Here is a 25946-nt window from a genome sequence, read left to right as displayed (position 1 = left end):
TTTTTTCAAAAATCGCAAAAAATCTCTTAGGCGGAGTATGGTGGACATGAAGTAAACGAAATATCAGTCCTATTAACGTAGCATATGAAGTGAATTACTGGAACAAGTGATTCACCAATCCTTTGGGGTTTGGATTTCTGGGAAACTTTCATGGCCATTTCACGTCAATAGACTTGAGTTGCCACAGTTAAATTTTCACAGGTCGCGGGATGCATGTACCACATTCAAAATTTGATACCAACTTGCCTGAAACAAATATGAGATATACGTGGGAGACAACAAAATACTAAAACTACGATTTATAAAAGAATGGTTCACATATGTCAGAGCTCCCTAAGGAATCAACAAGAATTAAGGACATACCGACGTTTTGTGAAATAAAACACGTTAAGGCCGACCAAATTTAAAACTTCTAACTCAATACAGCATATTCATAAAGACCATCTACATAATGAACTGTCGGCCCAATCCAGCACATACACAATACACAAGGTCCAAATTACACCAACCAAATTTTAAGTAATTATGGCAAACCAGCCGCATCTCTCATCAAGCTACAAAAATATTTAGTAGGAGTGACGTAAAAAAATTTGCACAAACCATATGACGCCTTCACAAGTGAAAGCAGAAGATGTCTTGATAGTACTCGTATAACGTACTTCCAACCCTACACATACTACATCGATTAGAAGGCCATCGCAGCTCTGCACGGTGCTCTAAGTGCTTTGGCTTTCCAAGTACGCCGAATGTTCTTTAGGAATGTTCTGCTTCACAACCATCACTCTCAACTTATCTTAAATACTTTCACCTCTTCCATCTTCTCCCCAAGACCAGCTCGCGGCGCCGGAGGGATCGGACCGAGCGGCCTGGTGACAAGCTTTGGTGGGTCACGTTCGCCAGGTCTTCCCGTCTGTTTAGAGAGAGAGAAGAAACATTTAATAGAGCAAACAGTGGTGGTTGAGCCGTCACTCGGTGGGGTGGGTTCGCCTCAGTCCAGGTACCCTTGGGCCTTGGCTGCAGCCCTGGCATGGGTGACGAGAAAGACATGGTCAGCGTGACGGGAGCGGGTCGAGCAGGCCCTCCCACTTCTCTGGGGAAGGTATGGGATTGGAGGAAGCGATTGGGTGTTTTGACAGGCCCACAGCATGTGGTAGGCAGTATTAAGAGAGGGGCAGAATTGACAGTTGAGGGTGTATTGGGTAGGGGAGATAGCGTGGAGGATGGGTGCGTTGTAATAGGTGTTTGTTTGTAATCGACGCCAGATGACTTCTTCCGCCTTGGTTAGTTGAGGGTGAGGTTGAGGCAAAGTCAGGCGAAGGTTGCGATAGTGGTGCAGGATGTTGTGGTAAGGTGATGCAACAGCGGGAGGTGGAAGAGGCTGGACCATGGGTTCTGTGTCTGAGGGAAATGCCCGTTGTGGAAGGGCGCGGGCAGCGGCGTGAGCCGCCTCATTTCCCTCGAGGGACGAGTGACCAGGGGTCCAGACGATGTACTGCTCGGGGAGGGGATTGATCGATGCGAGTATGCGTAATGCGGGAAGTGAGATGCGTCCACGTTGAATGTTACAGCAGGCTTGCTGGGAATCTGTTATTATTGTAAGGTAATCGGAGCCAGTTTGTACCGCCTGTGTAGATAATTTTTTTTCGTTTGAGAACTCCGGACTTTGTGTGTGTGTGTGTGTGTGTGTGTGTGTGTGTGTGTGTGTGTGTGTGTGTGTGTGCGTGTGTGTGTGTGTGTGTGTGTGTGTGTGTGTGTGTGTGTAAATAACCTTTATCAACAACAACAACAACAACAACGAACTGTAAACTGTGAAGTTTTTTTTTCGATTTGTGCCGCAATATTCCATTGTATGTCTGAACACACAACTTGCATTTATGCTGCCTGTGTTATACGGTAACCGAAATCGCTGTGTGTATTCTACTTTTGGCAAACGCATGTTTGTTCCTTTCTTTACGCTGCAGAAACCGATGAGCTTTCTTGCAATGTATTTTTATTTTACTATGTTTGTCTTACGTAGGTTGCACGACTAGACACACGTCTGTGTCTTACTCTTTTGTGATGTTGAAGTTATTTTGTTACTTAGAACTTCCTGTCTCATTTTCCCCACGCAAGCTGTTTGAAGCTATGTGCTCTGTGTGAGATTTAAACCTGTAGGGTAGCCAGGGCAACGTGAGGCAATGTCCGCCTTTAAAGAAAGCAAAGGTAGACAATAACGATGAACAAGACGTATGTATAGGCGAGACTGGCCCGAAATACCTAAAAAGCTCTCAGGGCTTATACGTGTCTACATTACTGAGCGCGAAAAAACCCGCAGCTACATTTCAGGCAAAATGTTGGCTCGTAACGAGAGTACAAGCGGCGTTTAAAAATATTCATAAACAATTAGTTTGCAAGGGTCGAAATGAGGGGAACGCGTTAGAAACAGCTGTGAAGTGAGGAGAGATAAAAACGCACAACAAATTAAAAGAAGTCGGCGCCTTCTATTCTAATTATTACAAAAAGAAAACGATAGAGAAAAGTGTTTCTGTAGTCAGAAAAAAACCCCGCGTCGGTAGTGAACGAACGAGGGAAAGCTAATCCTCGTTGAAAACCCTTCATTTCATTCATCTTAGCAGAAGCTCCAACAGACGGCAAGAGAATAAGGGGTTAGCACAGGAAGGTTTCATGAAGGGTCCATTACGTATCGCGGGTTATAAAAAACTGACGTCTGGCTCGTTTTTGGGAGTAACAGTGGACCAGAATGCAGTCGGCCTGTTAGTATGATAAACTCATCGAAAGGTGATGAAAAAGGCAAAAGAGAGCAAGATTTGTTGATCTTGTTTTTAGCCTTGGAAGCACAAAAATACAACACGTTTGTAGGAGAGGATTAGATATTTTATCGACAAAAATAGGCAAGGAGTTTGCGTAAATACCTGTAAACTAAAAATGTGGTCACTCAATTCCGGAAGTGAAAGTTAGAGCTTTCGACACAATACAAACGTAAGTACGAAAACGAATACTCAGGGGACGTTTTCCATGCAAAGATAAAAAAGCAGGTCCGGGGGAGATGCTAGTGCGGTTACGTGGCGAAAGAAGTTCAAAAAACCTATTGAGCAGTCCATAATGCAGGCAGACAAAGAGTCCAGAAAGGGAACCTTTACTATAAAGCTAAAGGGCTTGTGTTGCTTTTTCATAGAAAGAGAGCAAGGGAACAAATCTTCTCTAGAGCGTTTTTTATGCGTTGGAGGTGTTTTAAGTCAAAAAGTCCCCACGTCGTCTGGGCACGTCCACGTAGCACACTCCGGCAGCACGAGCTCCTCAGCGAGGGGTGCACTTGAGTCTTGTCACCCTCTGCTCCAGGTGTGGGATTGGGGTGGCCCATCCGGGTTTCAACCTAATTCCGAGAGTGTATTGAATTTTGAGGTAATGTTAAACTCCGGGCTGGCTACTTTATTAAGGAAACATATATAAGCAAAAAATGGTTGGGGCTCTCAAGCCTGCTTCCGTGCTTTGAAAGCATAAGCCTGGCGACACTTATAATAAAGTGTTTACTGCTACAGCGTATTTGCGGGATTTTATCGCTTTCTATTCTCTGCATTTTGCCTCTTTTTCTGCAACACCGACTTTCAGTCCGTTTCTTAGCTTGCATTTTATCGTCTTACTTCGCAGGTTACGCGAGCAAGCAGACTGGTACAGACCAGAGCCTCCCGAGATTCTGGGCACTGTTCTACCCCCGTGCCATTACGTTCACGTAGTTCACTACAAGCACATACTACAACGTTTGCGCTTCCAAGTCTTAGTTTTGTGAATGTTAGAAATAAAGTTTGTTAACCCTATCAGAGCACCCGAGTATACGCCCATTCCAAAAGTGGGCTTCCTCTAGAAAGATAGATGCAACAAAAAGAATGACGGCGACTTGTGTTGTACCGCTCGCAACGTGGAGGTATAGCTCAGTCGGGTCGGTGAGCGACGCGCGGGGATAGTGCAGCTGGGTTAGAACAATGAGGCGCTTGAGGCGTTCCCCTTAAGACTCACCCCAGGATAAAACGTGCGTATGCTGTATAGACGATAAGGAAATAGTTGAACATTTATTAAAGAACTGGCGGCATAGCCTTCTAGCCATGCAGGAAAGCAAGCCCACATTTTCAGGTCTCTGAGTTAGATATATCTTTTTTACTGTGGCAGTTAAATAAATACGGTTAGAGTACTAGCGGAGAAAAATTCGCGAAGTGGCTGACCGCGGGGCGATCTAACTATAGACTGCTTAGGACATACAGTCTTCGAACGTTTTTTCGGACTCGACGGTAGTCCGAATAATCGGTAGTCCGAAAAAAAGGATTCACCGAAAAAAATTGGCCGCGTATCTGCTCATTTCGTGGCAAATGTCGTCAAAAGGCGATAGTTTTTGTAGACATTTGCAAGGAAATGCCCCCCTTTGGTTCCTCGATGCCAGCGCTGCAGTACGGCGGAGACGCGCGTGAACGGAGGCGGCCGACTAGAAGGTTTGTTGAGCCGCGTGGCCATGCTCCACGTGCGTTCAAAGCAGAACGTGGAACCTAGCTAGTGGAACCTTTCGTTGCTGTTGTGGCGTGATTTTTCATATGCCGCCAGGAGGCGGCGGTTATCTGCAGAAGATGTAAAATATCATTTGCTATCGAAAAACCAAGCATCCATGAATTTTTTAATAAAGGAGCACCGTAAATATCCCTTGTGTACTAATCTCCTGTCTTATATTTGCGTAATGTCTTGTTCTTGTTCAACAAAGTTGACAAGTATGAACATATAAACCGGGCGTAGACGTTTACATGTGGCTGTGAGTATATAAGACTATTGTACAATTTCAATTTTACTTTAGCCGGGTGGCTGAATCGAGTCACAGACAGACAGAAGGACAGACAGACATACAGACAGACCAAAATTTCTGGGTTTAAGTAGCACAAGAAAGACTATTGTCTTTAAAAACCTTTATTGGCCCTAATGCTGAAAAAAACGTATGTATGCGCGTCTGTACACACCCACGCCTACGCGCGACTAAGTCCGCCTCTATTTCCGCCAGCGTTTGTCCGTCACTGTAGGCAGACAATAGCACTGTTAGAGCGCGCGCTAGATCGATATTTGATGCCTCTGGCGTTGGTGGCATGTCATCATCAGAGTCGCTGTCCACCTGCGCCGGTTCGAGGACCTGGCGTACGATTTCGTCATCATCCAACTCGGCACGCGGCAGGAAGGCACTATCGATGTTGGTGAAATCTTCAAACGGAGCCGCTCCCACGTCGACACCGCTAGCACGGAGGTCATGGAAAACGTCGGATGCTGCGGCAGGCGGCATCTCAGCTGTGGGGTTGGGGACTGTGTGACTATCCTCGGCCTCACTGCCAACCACAAATCCCGCATGCCGAAAGCAGTTGCGGATCGTGACCATCGTGAATGCCCTCCAAGCATCAGACAGGATGCCGATAGCTGAAAGCACACCCACAGCGTAGATTTTGCCACTGTCCACACACAGCAGCACACGATTAAGAAGGCGCGATCGGTAGTGCAGCTTCAAGTGCTTGATGACACCTTGGTCCACGGGCTGCAACACACTTGTGGTATTCGGCGGCAAAAATTCCAAGGTGATCGCTTTCAGGTTGCTGATGTGCCCGTGGGCACCACAGTTATCAACGAACATAAGCACCTTGCGCTTCTGTTGCTCACACTTACGGTCGAGATTCCTCATGTACTGCTCAACGAGGTACTGCGTAATCCATGTCTTCGAGTTCACTTCGTACCAAACTGGGAGCGATTTAGGTACTTTAAAACATCTCTGGTTTCTTGATTTGCCTATGACGAGGAGGGGAAGCTTCTCCGTCCCCGACATGTTGGCTCCCACGACAACTGTCAATCGCTCCTTAATGTGCTTGTAGCGGTGGCAGGGTTCACCAGAAAACGCTTCTCAGGTAACATCTTGTAAAACAAGCCAGTCTGATATCACAGTTGAATATGTTGTCTGGGGTGTACTCGCGCAGCAGGGAACACAGCTTGTCGGCGCGGCAATTCGCCACAAGGGTTACGTCTACAGCACCACTCTCGCCACACATGCGTTTAAAGGCGAGGTCGTATCTTTTCTTGAAGTTGCGCAGCCAGCCATCGCTGAACTTGCAGTCCGTAATATCCATGCACAGGGCGAGCTTCTCTGCCTTGTTTCGAAGCCTATCTCCAAACACTGGCACCTTTCTAGCCAAAGTTGCGCGCAGCCAGATGTTAAGTGCCCCTTCCAGCTTTGGGATGCTGCCGTCTCGGAAATTCTTCTGCTTTACCCCAGACACTTTTTCCGCTGCCTGCAGGATCTTCTCCTTCTTCTTCAAGTAATCGGAGACAGTTTGCTTTGAAACCGAACATTCGCGAGCAACTTCGTATTGCGGTCGGCAGCTTTCAACTTGACGGATAATGGCAGCTTTTTTCTCCACAGTAAGTGTCTGGTAGTTGCCTCGTTTCTTGGTAACTCGGGAGAGCTCCTGACGGCGCAGTCCTGACGGCGCAGGTGGCCGTGGTGTCACGGGTGGTGTCGGAGCCATTTCAGAAGATCAGTCTTAGCCCGCAAAGTAGCATACTCAACGGTACAAAAAGCACAGAAAACGACTGACCGTGACAACGGCCAAAGTCCGCAACCACGTATCGGGCAGTCCTACAATTGCCTTCCGTTGTGCCACGCCTCTGCCAGGTGGCGACACAGGTCCCGTGAGAGCACCGTGAGAGCACCGAAGCTGGAGTCCGAAAAATCGAACGGCGGGCTGTGCAGCGTCCGAAATATTGGTCGTAGACATGTACAGTAAAGCCTGTTTATATCGAACACAGATATATCGAATTATTGCCTATATCGAACCATTGTATAGTTCTGGTAAAAAATATGTTAATTTAAGTGAGTGAGTGAAAACTCTTTATTGACGATCCGGCATAAAGGGTGAAGGGATAGGGGAATTAAAGCGAGACACTAGCGTACTCGGACGTCCCGGAGCAGCAACGTACTCGCGTCAAACCCGTGGGGGCGCCGCTTTCGGCCGCTAGCGTTCCAGGATGCTAAGCACGTGCTGGACCACGTCTCTTTGGTTGCCTAGCTCTCGGCTGATGATCTTGCTGCTGATGGCAGTTGGCATTGCTTCTTCTTGGTTACCCGGCGGTGACGCACAGTCCCAGAGGAGGTGTCTCTGAGTGGCTCGCGCCTTCTTGCAGTGTTGGCATATATCCGTGGTGTATACCTCCGGGCAAACGTGCTTTGCCCAGAAGGGGGTCCATATGGCTTGTACTTGCAACTGCCGTAGTGTGGTTGCTTCGCTGCGTTGTAGGTCTCGATGAGGCGGTGGGTAGAGGCGTCTGCTCGTTCTGTACCACTGCAGAACGTCGCCGTAGGTTGTGATGGAATACTCTTCGTCTTCGGTATCGCGTCGTTGCGGCTCCGAGGAATGCGTTGACGGAGACCCGCGGCTAGTTAGCGCGGGTACCTCCCTATCTGCCTCCTCGCTGCGGTTCGGGCCCGCGTCCAGCTCACCGGCGTGCGCAGGGAACCACTTGACGGTAACGTTGGTTACCGGTCTTGCTAGCGCTGAACTTACTCTTGCAATGGTTCCATGGACGTTGTTTGTAGCAAAGTTGACTATTTCCGGCTTTGAGTCGCTGAGGACCGTGCGGCAATCCGGGATCGCTAGTGCCAGTGCGATTGCAAACTCCTCGGCTTGCGTGGGCGACTTGCACCGTATGCTTCCCGACGTTGTGAGTACTCCGGTGTCTGCTGCGATGACTGCTGCTGCGTACGTGTTTGGCCGGTGGGGATACTTCGCCACGTCCACGTAGTACGCGCGCGGATCGTTGGCGTGACCTTTTGTGAGGGCCGTGGCTCTCGCCTTTCTTCTTTCTGGGTGTACTTGCGGATGCATGTGCTTCGGTAAGGGTGGGACCCTCAGTCTTTAGAGAACATCCCGGGGTAGCTGCTTTGCTACCTCCAGGGTCGTCGCTGGCGCGTTGATTGCGATGCGTTGTAGTATCGTTCCTCCCGTCCTGGTCTGGGACAGGCGGTGATACTGTGCCGTTCGCTGGACTTCTGCGATTTCTTCCAGCGCGTTGTGAACGCCCAGCGCGAGCATGCGTTCCGTGTTGGAGTGGGGGTGTAGGCCCAGGGCCGTCTTGTACGCCTTTCTGCTCATCGCGTCAATCTTGATCTTCTCCTCCGCTTTCCAATAGTGGAAAGACGCTACGTAAGAGATGTGGCTGACTGCAAACGACTGGGTGAGTCGTAGTAGACTGTCTTCTCTCATGCCCTGGTACCGCGTGGCCACCTTCTTGAGTAGGCGGGTGTCCAGCGAGAGCTTTGCGTGGAGCTTCTGTACCGTCACGTTGTTGCGGTTCAGGTCCTGGAGGTGCGGCCCCAAAACTCTGAGCGTCTGCACGTGCGGTATCGGCGTTCCGTCTTGGGTTACCACGTTGATGTGCTGCGTTGTCGGGCGTCGCGCACTTTGTGGTGAGATCACTAGCAGTTGTGACTTGGTTGGTGAACATTTGAGTCCGGTGGGTCGTAGGTGTTCTTCTACGGCGACGACGGCTTGTTTGAGGGCTGCCTCGATCTGGCTGTCACTTCCTCCCGTTGACCACAGCGTGGTGTCGTCCGCGTAGATCGTGTACTTGATGTTTCTAACGCGTTCCGATCTTCGTGCAACGCCTATCATGACGAGGTTGAACAACAGAGGGGAGATCTCCGAGCCCTGCGGCGTCCCCGTGCTCCCCAGCTGCTTGAGCGGTAGTTGTAGTTCTGCCACAAGCCGCGTGGTGCGGTTGTTCAGGAAATATTTGATGTAAGCGAAGGTCCTCTCCCCCATGTTGAGGTGGGACACCTGCCAAAAGACGGCCGAGTGGTGTACGTTGTCGAACGCTCCCTGGTGATCCAGTCCGGGCACCGCTTTTTTATCTAACGTGGGAAACTGTCTGTCCACGATTTCGTTCTTGAGTAACAGCATGGCGTCCTGGGTATACAGTTTGGCCCGGAACCCACACATTGTATCTGGATATATGTTGGAGTCTTCGAAATAACGTTGCCATCTGTTGAGTAGGACATGTTCTAGCACCTTGCCCACGCACGACGTTAGAGAGATAGGTCTGAGGTTGTCTATGCTGGGTGGTTTGCCCAGTTTGGGGATCAGGACCGTTTTCGCGGTCTTCCATTGTTGCCTTAGCTTGCCCGTCCGCCAGCACTGGTTGTAGTACTTGGTAAGGGCTTCGATTTCCGTGTCGTTCAAGTTCATCAATGCCTTGTTGTTAACGTGGTCCGGTACCGACGCCGATTTACAGTTAATTGTTTGTAGAACCGCTCGCACTTCCCATTCTACGATGTCGGCATCCAGGCTCTCGTTGGTTGCCCCTTCGTAGCTTGGGAGTGGGTCCGTTGGTGTTACGGGGAGATACCTGGCGTCCAGGCGTCGTTGCACCTCGGCCTCTCCCATTTCTTTGACGGCTTTGTGAATGGTCTTGTTCAGCGTGTCGCTCCCTTGGTTGTCTGATCGTTGAGCAAGTGGCGCAGCAGGCCCCACGTCTTGTCTTTGTGTAGTTGACCGTGGGCTTCTTGACACACTGCGTGCCACTGTTGTTTGCAGAGGACTGCGCTGTGATGCTCGGTGTCTCTGTTGAGTTGTGCTATACGTTTGCGTAGCTTTCTGTTGTGGCGTTGACGTTTCCAGCGCCGTTTCAGCGAGTTGTGGGCTTACATGAGGTGGGCTAGTCTGCTGTCCAGAATCGTAGCCTCCGGCTCCGCTTCTACCGTCTGAGTGGCGTATTTGTTCGTGGCGTTTAACATGTTGGTCCATGCTTCTATGTCTTCCATGGTTTCCGTAACGTTGTCTTCTAATTTCTTTCTGTACTCGTGCCAGTCGACGATTTGCTTTTGCTGTGGTCTTTGCGTGCTCTCTGCGATGGGTATTGTAATTTCGAGTATGCAGTGGTCACTTCCCAACGTCTCCCCGGTGTTCCGCCACGTGACGCCCCGCAGTGCCGGGGCCGTGCTTATGAAGGCGAGGTCCGGGTTTGTGTCTCGCTGCGACGACGTTCCGTTTCTCGTTGTTGCGTTGGGATCGTTTAGCACTAGGTAACCTGCGTCCATTGTTTCTTCATAGAGACTGTGGCCCTTCGCCGTCGTGTATGGATACCGCCATACCGTATGTTGAGCGTTGAAGTCGCCGCCCAGTAGGGTTACGTTGGAGCCCGCGAGCTGTTGCGCTTTGTGCACAATAGTGCGGAACGTTTGCTGGAAGTGCTTCGGATTGCTGTACGCGTTGATTATAAAAGTGCTTTCACGGCGCTTGCACTTCCCGGCGACGATTTCGACCACGGTGTGCTCGATGGCGCCGTTGGGTAGCAGCTCGTGATCTATTGAGGTTAGATTCTTCTTTACCAAGGTGCAGACCCCCTGCCCTGCTCCTTTCCCAACCGTTCGTGCGCTGGGGGGCTTTGCAAAGGATGTGTACCCCGGTAACGTTGGTGGAGTTTCACTGTGCGTTTTTTGTAGTATTTTAACATCGGGTCTCTTGGTGCTTTGCTGTATGTACTGTTGTAATGATGATTTGCTTCCCTGTATGCCGTTGGGATTCCATAGACATATGAGGAGATGATGCTGTTGTGTCCGTGCTCTGTTTCTGCGGGTAGCGGTGCCTGTTGCCGTTGTCCCGTCCATTATTGCGGTTGGGTGAAGGCCTGTTGTGGGATTAGTCCTGACGCCGTAAGCGCGTGTATTAGTGCATCCAACGTGGTCTGTATTCCTTGTATGGTAGACTGCATGCCATGTACGGTTGTCACCAACGTGTAGAGGCGTGCGTTGGTAGCATCGAGGCGATCGTTAGTAGCCTGGATGGCTTGGCTCAGGGTGTCGTAGTTGGCTTTCATGGTCTGTTCTAATCGATCTTGACGTTCTTCTAGGCTGTCCAGCCTAGCGTTGACAATTCGTTCACGTGCGTATTCGAGCGCTCGCTTCTTCAGTGCCGGTTCGCTTGTCCTAGCAACGTCGATCGTTTCGGGTTCTGCGCTGTTAGCTTCCGTAGTAGCTCTTGCTTGTACCTCCATGGCTGAGTTTGCGTTGTTTTCCGTTGGCGTTGGGGGTATTGGTTGAATCTGCGGTGGCGACGGTGGCGGTGGCGAAGTCGCCTGTTGCTGCTGCTGCTGCTGCTGCGCGTTGATGAGTTGGTTCAGCTTGGCGTTCATCCATTGTATTTGAGCTCTCTGTTCGGCGATGCATCGCTTGAGCTTGTCGTTTTCGTTGTGTAGTGACTGGACGGTGTTGTCCTTCGCTTGAGCTACTTGGCTGAGCGTATTGCGGTTCGCCGCTTGCGGGTTGATTGCCTGGGCCAAACTTATCACGTTGCCCGGTCGCTGCTGGTTGCGGTTGTAATTCATGTTCTCGCTGCGCTTGCCGTCGGAGCTTCTGCCGCGGCTCGCCGAGCGTCCCCTGCTTTTGTCCCGCTTCCTCGAGCGGCTGCGTCTTCTCTTTGATGGATGTGCTTCGTTTTGTTGTTGCTGTTGTTACGCTGGCAGCTGCGGGAAGACTTGCGACGAAAACGTTGACCCCGCGTTTCTGCGCGCCCATCTGCGCTGAGTAACTACGAAGGGCACCTTGAACTTGTTCGTACAGCCTTCCGCGCCCGCGGCGTGGGCTCCGTTGCACAGCTTGCAACGTGGCTTGCACCGCGCCTCATGGTCTGCCGCCGGGTTAGGCGCGCCACACGCAAAGCAAATCTTGGTTTCCGGTGTGGGGCATACGTCGGCTCGATTGCCGATTTTGCTACATGTCCTGCACACGTTGTGGTGTTGTCTGTATAATACACACTTTACTATAATGGAGCCGTACTTTATGTAGTTGGGAACCTTTGTTCCTGCGAACAAAATGAGGATCGAGGTAGTGTTTCCAATCCTGTGCGCCTCGAGGGCCTGCGGGTTTGTTTGGTTAACAATATTTTCCTTCAGATCTTCGGCAGTGTTCTCTACTGCGATGCCACGGATCACTCCTTTCACTGTGCCGTGAGGCGCGGTGCAGTAGGCATGCGTTTCGTAGTTACGGTCCCCAATGTACAGGGAGCGTACGCTTGCGTAGGAACGTGCTCGTTCTTCATCGGGCGTGCTGATCACGATGATGTTCTGCGTGGGGTTAGTACAGATCGTATCTGCTTTCGCTGCGGTCTTGGGAACGTTGGCTGCCGCTAGAACTGCGGACATTACGATGTCGGCTTCGAGTCTCACTAGGCATAGCCCTCCTCTCGGTCGTATTACAATCTTCTGCTCTTCCCGCGGCAAATTCAGCGGCATGCGGGACGCTTTGGTGATTCTCGCTATCATGCGTTTTGCTTGAGCTTCGCTAAAATGCGAAATTGCTGCTTTGGGTAACTTCGCTAAGCTGGGGATTATTAAGTCGTTGGCTTACTTGTTCTCCGGAGATTTTCCATCCCACGATGTCGCTTGGGTGTAAGTCGTTGCCTCGCACCGCGACGGCGATGCAGCCGGTGCTGCGCAGAACATCGTGGTCGTTGATCGTGTCGGTGGTCGTAGTGTCGTTGCCGCCAGCACAAAAGTCCGTGTATTCCGTAGCAAGGGCCGTGAAACGGTTGTGGGAAACGGCGTTGAGCTGCGATGAGGCCGAGGCGATCTTCGGCGATGAGGAGTCGAGCGTCGAGGCGTCGAGCGGGGCCGGGCGGCCGGCGCAGCTGCGCGCCGCGGCCGTACTCGTGCTAAGCCTAGGCGTGGTCCGCTAGGCCTAGCGTCGCACAAGTGAAGAAAACGTCGAACATTGACAAAACGTCCGGTTGACCGGGCCAAAAATGGTATCAATCGAGTCCAGGGATGTTCACAGACACTGCAGTGATGATTTCCAATCGGTTGGAAGCAATTAAGGTGGCACAATTAGCAAAAACTGCGGAGCCCATGCGGAGCACGTCTGCTCAGCTCGGCAACCGGAGCGCCCCCCCCCCCCCCTATGAATTTAAAACTTTTCCTATCGAACGCAATTTTGCTTAGAACGGATACATCGAACTGTCCCGCGCGGGATTTTTCGCTCTCCTCAGGCATGCGGCAGGCTTTCCCGCAATACATCGGCCCGCAGCGGTGCCGCGGGTGTCGCTTGCGACTCCCGCGCGAGCTCGGGCGCGTCCAAACCGGCCGTGCCACACTGTAGCCACAGTGGACCAGCTCCACGCATGCATGCCGTTGTAGCCGAAAACGCCACATTGGGCGCTGTGGGCTGTGGTGTCACCGAACTTCAAGTCCGCGCCACTCGCTGCCCGCACTTGCTCGGTTCGCTGGGTTCACCGTTATTCGCTTGTATCTATACTTGCCTCCGCTCTGTCGAAGACGCCGAGGACTCCGTACCGCTTCCGAGCACAAGCGAAGCCGTTGCTGCCGTGGCCCTGCTACGGAGATACTGCAGTGCCATTGAGGACAGCGGTCTTGTGCTTGTGGACTGTTTAAATACCGTGGAACAAGCACTCACCACCAACCCGTTGTCCTCCAAGAAGCAGGCTACACTCACGCAGTTCTTCCGCACCAATACAGTTATGTTTCTTTCCGAGAAAGTGTCGTATCAATAGTGAACTGCAGGGTGGTAATAGCTCAGCGTTAGCTTGTGACTCCATCGGAAAGACTGCTCTCATATAATTTTTTTTGCTGCACTTCCTATATCAAATTTTTGCTATATCGAACTACTTTACAATCCTCGCGCTGTTCGATATAAGCGGGCTTTACGGTACTTCAATGAGATAAGTGGCCGTGCCGCGAAGGTGTCCGAATAAACAAGCGTGTCCGAAGTTTCGGCGTCCGAATAAAGGGTCGACACTTGTAATCCAAAAGGAGAGATAGTGTGAAACTTTATTTGTGGTGAGTCTCAGTCATAGCTAGTGCCTTTTAAGTGAGGAAGGCGCGCCAGGTAATCTTACCCCGTACGCGTGGCCTGGAGCCGTAGCTCGAGAGAGAAGCTCCCGCGCACCTCCGGGCAGGTAGTGGAAGGGTCCCAGTGAACGTACTGAGGTAAAAGGGGGAAGTCCCAAATGGCGTGCGGCGTGGTACCTCGAGCGCTACATACGGGGCAGTTTGATGTGGTTATGATGTGGAATGGATGTGGTGGAAGACGTGTATGAGAGGGGATTCTGCTATCCCGCCCTCCTCCCAACCAAACCATAATCGATATAGAAGCGCGAGTCGGGAACAAACCGGAAGAATATTATTTGTAGATGATAATTAACACAGGCGAAACACGACATTCATTCAAAGCGCAGCTTCTTTTCATCCCTATAAGTCACCGTGTCTCCATATGGAGATCTCCTGCCGTCATCGTGTCTCCTGCCGTCATCGTGAGAAAATTAAATTGAAATAAGCGAGCCTCCATTTGGAGGATGAAGGATGATGGTGCTACTGAGCAGGAACAACAAAAAATATTGGTCTGTCGAATACGTACAGTCAAGACAGCAGAAGCACAGCCCATCTTTTAGTATTGTTTTATATCGACTCAATTTGAGAGTTTTTCTCCGTCTTATTTTCACAAAGACCACTTCCACATGTAGGTCAAAGAGCCCTCTACGTTCGCTTCGCTGTCCAAAGTTTTAAAATTCATGATCTTGCCACTTGTAATTTGGGAAGGTTTGCCTATACTATATGTCCTTCTGGCCCTAGAATGAGGGTAGTGGTTTTCTCGATATAACAAGCACGGATAAATATTTTGTTAGAGTGCCCTGAAAACCTATGCAGCTCACACAAGAACGCTACGAATGGAGATGTATTTATTTTATTTATCCATTTATGCATACTTCTGACGCTCAGGCCGTTACAGGGTATATGGATTTGCGACATAATCTGTTTATATTGTGAGTGATTTTTTAGTACAAGTGGGATTTTTGATGAAATGTAATTTTATGTACTGAAAAACCTTACTTTACTGATGAAAATCTAACGACGGAAGTAGAAATAGCGGCGGATTGTTTTGTTGTCAAAGAAATTCCAAAGATTCTAGGAAACTTGATTACTTTATTTGGGTTGTTGGAATATTTAAAAAGGAAATGTTTATGTTTCTGAGCTGAATGCTCACAACAAGCTTTTCCTTTTCCTCTGGTAATCTTCAGGATATCGAAGACGTCTGGGTGCCATGAAATCATTGCAGCGAACCCATTCCAGGGTGGCTGACTCGACGTTTCCATCGTAGTCATACATCGCTACGCAGTCACCAGCAGCCTAGAAAGGCAAAAAAGAACGTTAATCATGAATGAATTTGATAAAGAACATTTGGTTTCTCTAGCGACTGTGCGCATCATTCCTATGCCAAAAACGTGTGTGATCCTTTAAATACTCTCTTGCAAATGTTAGTGCGTTAAGTACTTTAAAAACGTTTTAACTCGTTTAATACTATATTTTATGGTCGTGGCTGAGCATTGCTTCCTTCAGAACCTCGGCCCCGAATAGCTCCAACAAATTTATCTGTAATTGTTTACGTTGTTTGCCTGTACTTTATATAGGGCGGAAGTTTGGTTTTCTTTAGTCGTTCATTGTTCCGCATTACCACAAGGCTTTAGGCAGGAGAATGCAGAGTTGACATAATCAAATGTTCACTTTTCAAAAACAATTGCAATTCAGAGAACCTGTGCCGCTCTTTACGGTTCCAACGAAACAGAAAATTGGCCCATCTTGGCAAGCAAATACCCCCATTTTTCTGTTTTATACAAATTGTAATAATGTTCCGTGATGTATTTTTTGCTGATGTCTGTTTTTTATTTCAATTTAAAATTAACTTCAATACAGCTATGAGCAGTCCGAAGAAAGAAGTGTTCATTCAGGCGATTTCTTATTTCAGGGTGTGCTTTTCCCCTTGTTAGGCTGTTCCGAGATGATAAAACTGTTCAACAGCAGTCCGATCAGGTTAGAGTAAAACCGCTATTCAAAATCGCTCGCTATATTTTAGTAGAAACGCACCCGGTACAGAAAATTACTTGTTTGGCTGTTAAATAGGTTTACTCTTGGAATAACTGTTACCTAGCGAAAGGGGTGAACCGAATGTATATAGAAATAAACCCAACAAAATAAATGGGAGAAACTAAAGCCATATAAATTATGGCTGTTTCAGGATGACTTGGGAATTTATCCAGATGGGTGATTGTACCCAGATGTCTTTACTAGACTCATCCACAGGTTCCAGTTTACTGTCATAGTTTATTCTACTTAATCTCCCAAGCAATATAAGGAGTTATTACAAGCGGACGAAAATAAACTTTTGTATATTTTAGAGGGACTTGTTGTTGGGCCAGTTGGTGCTTTTTCTCAGAAGGGGTGAACTGCGCTAAGGAAGACGCTACACAGAGAGAGGTACACAAAGACAGGCGCGTGTCTTTGTGTACCTCTCTCTGTGTAGCGTCTTCCTTTGCGCAGTTTACCTCTTCTGAGTAAACTTTTATAATTGCATTCCCTTGGGCCACCTTCGCACTAAGGTGGCGTGGTTTTATTGTACATTACAAAAGGTGAATGTAATGAACCATAAATGTTTTGCACCACTAGTGATAATGCTACAGTTTGTTCTAATGCGAACATAGCGATTGTAATGCCAGGTACACATAATGAAAAAGTTAACTAAGCGCTTTGCTCTGCTTAGAAAAACACCGGAGAGCAATGGACAGCCTCGAGCATTGTAATGAACAGAAACTTACCCTCGGGACGATTTTCTTGCATTTACTGGCATCAAAAGGTTCGTCGACACTGCATGGTGTGGGGGTGTACGAAAAATACAATCTATGCTTGTTACCCTGTCAACAGAAAGTGAAAGTTTCAACGCATGTATTGTTGAAATCAGCATTTTCGCGATCAGAATTACTTTTAACACTTTAGGAAGAATATTCTTGAACAAATATTTTAAGCAGTTGGCTTTATTCCCCTCCGAACTGTTTTAAGCGGATATTTTTTAGTAGTGGACTCTGACGGTGTTTATGGTGATCATCTGTGTACCATAATCACCTCACCGCAAAAGCGTTTATACTAGCATGTGCTCTTCGGAAATTTCCTTCTGCTTTTCAGAAAACGATCTTGTGCTCTTGATTGCGTTAGTGCCAATCGTGTCCAGAATTCTTGTTTTGGCATTTTAAATATTTTTACTATTCCCTCACGTATGTAAAACCTCTGTTATGTCGACCACATTCGCGAGTAAGATGGCAGCAGGAGGTAACAAAAAACTTGAAGGTATTCGGTGCTTCCGAAAACCAAAATAAGTGAAAATGTTTGTCCTCAGCATTACCATAGAAGTAAAGGAGGCATCACCCTTGTCTCTAAATTTTAGGAGCCAACAGATAACGTAAGCCTTTGCACTTAGAATAAAACTGTGTCAAGTTGTAGTGCTTACAATTGTAGAGAAACTCTTTTTCGGTCAAAATGTTATTCCGGTATTTTAATGCCTGGAGCCCGATTTCTCTCCACCGGTAAAAAGCCTCATCCCAAAAGTTCTCTTCATAGACTGATGATCCAGCTCCTATCCCATTGGCATGCATAAAGCCGATACTTATCTTGACCCCAGATGTGTTTATGGACTAATGTGATTTTACCTACTAAGTGCTATTCAGCCCAAATGGCAGAAAAAATAATTTCTCAAGCTAGTAAGTAAACTTTTTCGTTCTCTTGATTTGACACCCCTGTTTGTTAGTGTAAAAAAACGAGATGCAGCTTTTGCCATCTGTTTAAATCAAAAGCAATATTGATTAATTTTGCTGGGTTACATCAGTGCAATTTGCAGTAACCTCGTCATCACTTTGAGCCTGAAGTGGGCATAGCTAAACTGACTGAGATTGCCATACGGGTCAGCTAAAAATAATTATTTCGATGTCATAATGCTCACACCATTATTGAGCAATTTATATTCTGCCAAAAGCATTCAAGTGAATAACACCATCAGCCGCTTTATAACCTGGAGAGGACAACGTCCCATTAAAACAAAAACATCCAATCATTCCACTCCTCAGGTGTGAGATGGAATTGTTGGCCCGTAACGTTTGAGGAAAGCCCCAAAACTGAGGTGCCTTTTCCTACTTTTATCAATGTCTCTCGGCAGTCACCCTCTTGCCGTAATGATTCGCAATTGTCAGTAGTACTCATTACGGGTGCTTTAAGCGTTACTTCTACAATCAATTCTTTCCGTGGGTAACTTGGCTTACCTAAACTTTTCTGAAAATGTTTTGTAAGACCCCAACCGCACTTCTTTCAGTGCGAAAACATTATTTTACTTCCTCTGCTGGTTTCGTGGAAAAATCAGTATGGTTTCTCATGAAGTCTACTTGACGAAGTTCGTTCTGTGAGGACCGACTGAAACAGCCTAAACAGTAAATCAGCATTCGTAAATTCTCCGGCATTTACAAGTGTATATTGCGGTCACGCCAATGTTGATACGCGTCGGAGAGCATAGGCGACGAGAAGACGACCCGACGTTTGGCCAAATGTACCGCTCTGAGGCACAAATTCGTCCGATGCTACGAGTGGCTCGACGCAGGCGGTGCATGATTTTGCTTAGCAAGCGCTTGGGCTCAATTATGAGGCTAGCAATTATAGGCCGCACGTTTCACGTTGAGCTTTAAGGTGGTCAACCCGTATAAACTGTATAAAAATTTATAGCAGTCCTTCCACTTTAATCTGCTGGCACGGGGATACGAGCAGCGGTCATGCTTCTCAAAGCGTAGCGGCAGGCCTCAGCTCGTAAACACCAGACCATAACTTAAAGTTTTTGCTTTCATTTTAGCAATGCTACAATGAACGTCTCAGCAACAATGTATCAGGCAACGATTCACAGGAATAAGTTCTCGCGCCCTGAATACTATGTGCGTAGTCTTGAAGCCTCAAAGTTTTACTTAGCGACACAGTGGCACGCACCAAGTAAGGTTTTGGATAACGCATTATAAGCGGGATTGCATTCTGCCTTCTCATAATGTTGAGCAGTTGGCGCAGCGAAACTATTTCTACATTTTTTATTTACGCTATAAAATGTTCCCCCCGAGTTAATACTGCAACACACGACGCTTTTTCCATAGCAATCAGCGTTACTCCTACAATCAATTTTTTTCGTGGGTAAATTCGGCTTACATAACATTTTCTGAACGTGTTTTGTGACACCAAGTTGCTGCTGCGTGTTTTTACTAATTTTGTTTTCTTTCGGCATCTTCTCCATGCAGCAGCCCGGGAGGTCAGCTGCTGAAGGACCGAGAAAGTGGACGTATAGCTCGCTTAAGTTTCAAGAATAGACTATTTATTTTCAAAAGATGCGTGCGCCGAGAGCTTTCCCGGCGAGGTAAAGAAGAGGAACCCCCGCGTCTTTAAAAAGGGAGAGGAAAAAGTTCTCCTAAGCGAGCACACAGCAACGGCGCCATGACTAATGCCAGGCGTCGGCTGGACAATTATGCCTCCCGCGATGGCGACCGTTGAAGAGAACGGCGGAATGACCCCCGTAGTAAGCAGGCGGCGGCGTTGCTAATACGCATCTTCCACAAAGGCGCACTTTCGACAAGTCGGTGGCAGACCTGAGAGAAAGGAAAAGTCCCCGTCGGCAGGAGCCGGTTGCGCGCTGATGCGGAGCGGCTTCCGCTTCAGATGCTCCCCCACTAGATTGCGGAGCTTTTAAAGAAAGGCAGCAGTGACCGGCTGAATGGTGAAATATCTTGAAATATCAGAATCCACTGGTAATCACTGAGCACGTACATGAGAGGCTGCATGAACAGAAACCTCAATACGAGCAGGCTTGCACGGTCGACGGCAACGGTGGCCCCGCACGTCGATTGGTATGGTCTTGTTATTACTTCCCAAAACTTTGAAAGGGCCGTCGTACGGCGTAGTGAGGGGCGGCTTCGTTGCGTCGTGTCGCACGAACACATGTGTAGGTGAGTCCATATCGAGAAAAGTGAAAACCTTTTTGTTACAGGCGATGCGAGGTGCTGCTGCCCTGAATTGCGCACGCCATGCGCGCAGCTTCTCCACGTGGTCGGAGGCTGCTGAGGCGAAAAATGTTTGGTCAGAGAAGAATTCTCCCGGGAGGTGCAGTGTTGAGCCGTACACCATTTACGCTGCGCTGAAATCGATGTCTTCCTTCACCGTTGAGCGTAGGCCAAGAACAACGATCGCTAGCTTTTCTACCCAGTGCTAGCGACCGAGTTTGGCTGTTAGTGCAGATTTGAATTGCCTGTGCAAGCGCTCAACCATTCAATTGCTAGCGGGGTGGTACGCGGTTGTATGCTGCAGCGTCGTGCCGAGGAGGGACGGAGGCGCAGAAAGAAGGTTGCTTTGGAATTGCCGTCCCCGGTCAGTTGTTATGCGGGCGGGGCAGCCAAAGCGGGACATCCGTGTCTGAATAACGGCCCGCGCGACGGTCTCAGCTTATATGTCCGCAATTGGTATAGCTTCGGGCCATCAGATGTATCTGTCAATGCATGTCAGCTGGTGCCTGAAACCTTGGCAGGGCGGTAGCGGTCCCACATGGTCGAGGGTAACGTGGTCAAACCGCGACTCAGGAGTCCACATTTCCTGCAGTGCAGCCCGATGGTGGCGAGTCACATTCCCTTGCTGACACGTTTCACATGTCCGAGCCCAACGTCGCACGTCCGCGTTGACGTCAGGCCAAAACAGAAGCGTTCTGTTATCAGCCACTGGGTGGTGCGGACACGTGGGTGGCTGATGGAGTAGAAAGTGCTGCATACCACTCGGCGGACATCCAGTGGGGCGAAAGGTCGTGGGGTTGCCTGGGAGGTACCACCGGTTATCGTGCCCTGAACGTAGGGAAGTGCAACCTCCCTAAGCACGAGTGAAGATCCCTACCTTTCAATCCCGTCAATCACTACCTTTCAATCCCGTCAACTCAGTGTCCTCCCACTTAGCCGCAACCATCACTTTGAAGTCCAGGTCTTTTGTGCCGGAAGCGTTGACGCAAGTCAAGGCGTCGGCTGCTGCGTTTTCGAACCCGGGAATGCGGCGGATGTCTGTAGAAAAGTCAGAGATGAATGAGATCTGGCGAATTTCCCGTCTTGAGTAGGAGGAACTGTTGCTGTTGAATACGTAGGTGATGGGCTTGTGGTTTGTCAAGATGTAGAACTTACGACCTTCGAGAAAGTAGCGGAAATGCTTAATGGAACAATACATTGTTAGCATCTCCTTTCCAAAAGTGCTGTACCGTACTCCTGCAGGCTTCAGACATTTCAAAAAGAAGCCCAGTGGCTTCCACTGTGCACCCTCCTGTTGCTGCAGCACTGCTCCGACCGATGTGGGGGAGGCGTCCACCATGAGGCGTGTAGGAGCATCAGGCAGCGGATGAATGGTAAGGGTACCCGCAGCCAGCTCGCCCTTAGCTTTTTGGAAAGCGTTCTGGTGTTCGTCGGACCAACAAAATTCTGGTGTGTTTTGTTCGTCTGGGCGCAGCAGGTCGGTGAATGGCTGGAGTACTCGAGCACAAGAGGGAATGAACCGCCGGTGGAAGTATAAGAGCCCGAGGAACTCTCTAAGCTTGCGGAAAGATGTTGGAGCATGAAACTTTTTGACGGCTTCCACTCCCGAATACAATGGCATAATGTCCTCAGCAGTGATGTGGTGGCCGAGGAAGTTTAGAGCCTTGACACCAAACATGCACTTTTGAGGTTTCAACCCCAGAGCGTGCTCATCCACACGCTGAAAGAGCTGGCGGAGGTGCTGTTCTTGCTTGATAGTTCTGCTGGCCACCAAAATGTCATCCAGGTAGACAAACACAAGGAAGACCCCGGGTGACCTTATCCATGAACCTTTGAAAGGTCTGTGCTGCATTTTTCAAGCCGTAGCGCATACGGACAAACTCAAACAGGCCGAATGAAGTTGTTATGGCTGTTTTTGGTATATCCTCCGGTTCGACGGTGGTTTGGTGATATGCCGCTACGAGGTCGATATTGGTGTATATTTTTGTACCTGCCAGCTGCGCACTAAAATCGTGAATGTGTGGCAAAGGATACTGGTCCGGCGTTGTCAATGCGTTCAAGGCTCTGTAGTCACCGCACGGGCTTCAGTCGTCCCCGTCGTCTTAGGCACCGTGTGCAGTGGCGATGAATGGTTTCTAGATAAAGGGCGAATAATTCCTAGCTGCAGCATATGCTCGTACTCACTGCGTGCAGCTTGAAACCTGTTGCTGGGCAGCTGTCGTGCTGTGCGGTGACTGCCGGCTAGGTGGTGACGATGTGGTGACTACGTTGTTTCATCGGCTGTTCCGTGTTATGGGGCTTGGTGAGACAAGGGTTTTTGGCCAGGACGTGGTGGTAAGCAGATAGTGGCTGGAAGGCGCAGATGGCAGATAAGCAGATGTTTTACTCCAAACCACGTACTTTGAGGGATGTATTGGTATCCTTCAGGCAACGGTCACGTATGCTCACATCCAGTTTGAAGTAGCTCAGAAAGTCTGCTCCGAGTATGGCGAATTTAACGTCCGCAACCACGAAGACCCAGCAAAACAGTCGCATGAGTCCGACGTCTATTGTCATCGAGCTGGAGCCGTACGTAGCGGTGGCACTGTTGTTCACCGCCTGACGCGACGATATGTTCTTTCTACGTCGGCGATCCTCGGGGGTTGTTGGGAGAGTAGAGTTTTCGGTTCCCGTGTCGACTAGCACGCGCGAGTTGCTTACGGGGTCAACTACGAAGAACAGGCGGCTGGTTGGAGGCCCGATGTCGTAAGTCGCCGTTAACGACTGGCCGGAGCGTTTCCCGGAAACGAGCAAGGTTGTGTGCAGTGGCTAGCACCTGTGTCGAAACGACGGTGGTACCAGCGAACTCCATGCTGTCTATCTTGTGACGGGCGTCTCTGGAAAGAGCTTGGCTGTCTTGAAGGGGCTGGGTTGCGTCGTTGCTCTCCCTGTTGGGGGGCGCCAGACAGTAAAAGTTGCTGCATGGTCTAGGTAAGTTGTTCCACTTTCTCCTCAAGACACCACAGTCGATCTGGTTGTTCGTGTGTTCCTGCAGCAGCTATGGGCGCAAAGTTTGGAGTAGAGTATTTCGTATGCGATCGGCAAGTTTCGCCAGTCGATCAAGGGACGTCTCATCTAAACCCGCGAGAACCACGCGCACCGACTGGGACAGCCGTTGCAGAAAACGTTCACGAAGTGGGAGCTGGCCGTCCTGACGCGCGTGCACACTGGGTGGTAGCCACATCCGGTGCAGCAGTTGGGAAGGTCGTTGGTAGCCCAGCTCCTCCCGACATAGGAGCTGCTGAAGTCTGTTTTTTTCAGGCGCCTCGATGCAGTCCAGCACCGTCTTTTTGAGGGTGTCGTATTCCCCTTGTGTGGGGGTGTGAAACCAGAATGTCGTCTATAGCTGCGGCGATTTCTCGGGGCAGGGATGCGACGCCGTGAAGATACTTCGTCGACTGCGAGGCGATGTGCCGGAGCTGACAACGGGCCTGCACTTGGCTGAACCAAACTCTTGGAGTTTTAGGCGAAAACTTTGGAAGCTTCAGTTCTGTGGCGGAGACTGCAGGCGTGGAGGCAGCAGTGTTGTCGTCGGAGCTTATCGCAGCGTGTTGGCTGAAACGTTGTTCGGGTCACCAATTTTGTAGTACCCCGGAGTGTCAGCTGCTCAAGGAGGCGAGAAAGCCGACGCAGAACTGGTTTGCAGTTTCCAGACACGACTGTTTATTTTTACACGTTGCGTGCGCCGAGAGCTTTTCCCGACGAGGGAAAGAAGGGGAACCCCCGCGTCCTTCAAAAGAGAGAGGAAAAAGGCTCCCCAAGCAAGCAGGCGGCAACGCTGCCAGGACTAATGCCAAGGTTCAGCCAGACAACAAATTATGCCTCCCCCGACGGCGACCGTTCAAGAGTGCGGGGAAATTATCCCGGTAGTAAGCGGGCGCACTTACTGCCGCGGGTGCACTTCCACACAGGCGCACTGTCGACAAGCCGGTGGCAGACCGGAGAGCAGGGAAATGTCCCCGTCAGCGGGAGCCGCCTGCACGGTGGTGCCGAGCGGCTTCCGCTACACCAACTTAAGTATGGTACAACGCGGTATGGCTGAAAATTGTATTTAAAGCTGCTTCTCTTCGTTACAAATAATTGCAGGAAAAACGCGTCGTTTATTTTTGTCCGGATGTCTGTATGTCATTGTTTTGCCCCCCCCCCCCTCGTGTAATACTCTCCTATAGAGAGCCTGGAGGGGCAGTCTGAATAAATAAATAAATAAATAAATAAATAAATAAATAAATAAATAAATAAATAAATGGAGGGAATCCCCATGGCAATAATAAAAATGTCTCAGTAAAACACACTTGTAAAGAAAAAACAAAACGAAACAGCTTTCACTTCTCACTTTTTTCTCCACCGTATCGAGACTGTGAAGAACCTGAAAGAAGTCAATGTCTCTAGTGTACTCGATGGCGGCCCTTTCTGCAAGCTTGACGAAGTTTTTGTTTCCTGCGAAATCCAGTGTTCGCCATTTTTTGGACAAATTGGTGCCATCGCCGAGGACACCACGTCCGATTTGAAAGGCCAGGAATAGGATGCACAGCATGATCCTTGTAGGAGGCTCCTGTGGATGTATGAATCAAATTTTCTGTATTTATAGACATCGAAAACATTCATTCATTAGCCTATCTACATGCATTGAATGACTAAACTTCCATTGGAGGGTTTGGCGAGTGGAGCGGAAACGGAGAAACACAAGAAAAAGAGTACTAACAGACAGCGCTGACTCAGACATAAATTTTTTCAGGCTAACTTCATCTCTTGTTAAATCCCGCACATAGCCCAGCAGAAAACAAACGAAAACAAATTGTAGCGGGCGGTTCAAAACCATCGGGAGTGACAGCACGTGTGTAGGTTGCCTTGCAAGAATGATACGATTACTAACTGGGGGTATTACAAATGTAAGCGCGCAAAACGATTACTAACTGGGGGTATTAGAAATGTAGGCCCGCTTTATTGCCGTAGAGGTAGCGGCCTACTAGACACGATCAGTGATAAGCGCTAAACAACACGGGAGGAAGAGCCACCAAAAGGCTAGTCGGGTAAGTTTAGCTGCAAAAAATGCGCTTCTTTTTTTGACAGGGAAAGGGTGTTATGCTTGCACATCCAGAAAGGAGCAGCAAATATTGTCTACGCAAGTGTGCTGACATTGATCAATGCGTTTATGTGATTTTGTGTGCATCCCGCTTTCTGAGAGGTGCTCGGTTATTGGAAAAAATGGCGGCTAAATAGCTAGGGAAATCATAGAGGTAGCGGAAATCCACACTGTTATCGACGATTGCGTAAGAAGGCCCTTCTTTTTAATTGAACTGGCCGCGGCTTAGCTAAGCTAACACTGGATATGCAAAGCGAAAGCTCCGTTTTTCCTGGTTCGCTGCCGTCGTTTTGTTAGCCTGACGGCTTGCTCTCCCCCAGACTCTGACGCTATACCCACGAGCTTGGCATTGCGGACCTTCTGCAGAGAAGTATCTCGCCGGGTGATATGCGCGGGGTGGTCCAATGTCGTTGTTGACGACGGCTCAAATTCTCCGGCTCCAGCTAAACGCTGAGAGAAGATGGCCCGCACTCACCCGGCCCAGCAGCGGAGAGCGCATGCACAAATTGGGTGGCAACGGCAGAGCTCGGTGCGAGGATTAACATCATGCGTTTCCAAGGCTACGGTGCATCCTCAGTCAAATGAAGGCCACATTTCCGGCGGCTGCGAAACTCTGTTCGACAAAGTTAGTAAAGCTTTGATTTAAAAAGAGTGTGTGTTTACTGTAGCTGAACTGCAAGGTTAAGTATTATTAGTAGATAAGGACAAACGAGGCCGAGGGCGTGTTTTGCGGGTTTAATCTGCACGTTATCAATGTCGAGGGCTTTGCATTTGTTACTTGACCTAAAAGCTTCATTAAACACCTAGCTGTCTATTGTCTTGAGGAAAGGAGTTTCCGGAACATTATGGTCCAGAGTACAAGACACGTAGCTTGGAGGCGTAATGTTAGCAGTTGCATTTCTGAA

At 49.1% G+C, this 25946-nt stretch overlaps 1 protein-coding gene and 2 pseudogenes across 1 annotated transcript; all 3 read right to left on the bottom strand.

Moving 5' to 3' along the window:
- The window catches only part of LOC144153490 (uncharacterized), a 33400-nt pseudogene extending 23298 nt beyond the window's left edge, over positions 1-10102 (bottom strand).
- Positions 10103-10671: 569 nt separating this feature from the next.
- Positions 10672-14326, bottom strand: LOC144153488 (uncharacterized; annotated as a pseudogene).
- Positions 14327-15013: 687 nt separating this feature from the next.
- Positions 15014-24501, bottom strand: LOC144153779 (uncharacterized). The gene is made up of 3 exons (XM_077685508.1): positions 24292-24501; positions 16665-16760; positions 15014-15201 (listed from the first exon to the last, which is right to left on the bottom strand). Exons 1-3 carry the CDS (start codon positions 24490-24492, stop codon positions 15055-15057), a joined length of 444 nt encoding a protein of 147 aa, XP_077541634.1. The 5' UTR covers positions 24493-24501; the 3' UTR covers positions 15014-15054.
- Between the last annotated feature and the right edge of the window lie 1445 nt (positions 24502-25946).

The sequence above is a fragment of the Haemaphysalis longicornis genome, unplaced genomic scaffold (assembly GCF_048455015.1).
Source record: "Haemaphysalis longicornis isolate Haplotype H1 unplaced genomic scaffold, Haemaphysalis longicornis Haplotype H1 scaffold_9, whole genome shotgun sequence".
NCBI lineage: Eukaryota > Metazoa > Arthropoda > Arachnida > Ixodida > Ixodidae > Haemaphysalis > Haemaphysalis longicornis.
The sequence above is the reverse complement of the archived record's forward strand: the minus strand, read 5'-3'. Positions and strand labels throughout refer to the sequence as shown.

What these genes read in the sequence shown, in the direction of transcription:
- LOC144153779 (XM_077685508.1), bottom strand. Translation starts at nt 24,492, where the DNA reads ATGCTGTGCATCCTATTCCTGGCCTTTCAAATCGGACGTGGTGTCCTC. An exon ending in TCGATACGGTGGAGAAAAAA is followed by an intron (nt 16,761 to 24,291) that starts GTGAGAAGTGAA and finishes TTCTGTTGACAG; the next exon opens with GGTAACAAGCATAGATTGTA. An exon ending in GCAAGAAAATCGTCCCGAGG is followed by an intron (nt 15,202 to 16,664) that starts GTAAGTTTCTGT and finishes TTGCCTTTCTAG; the next exon opens with GCTGCTGGTGACTGCGTAGC.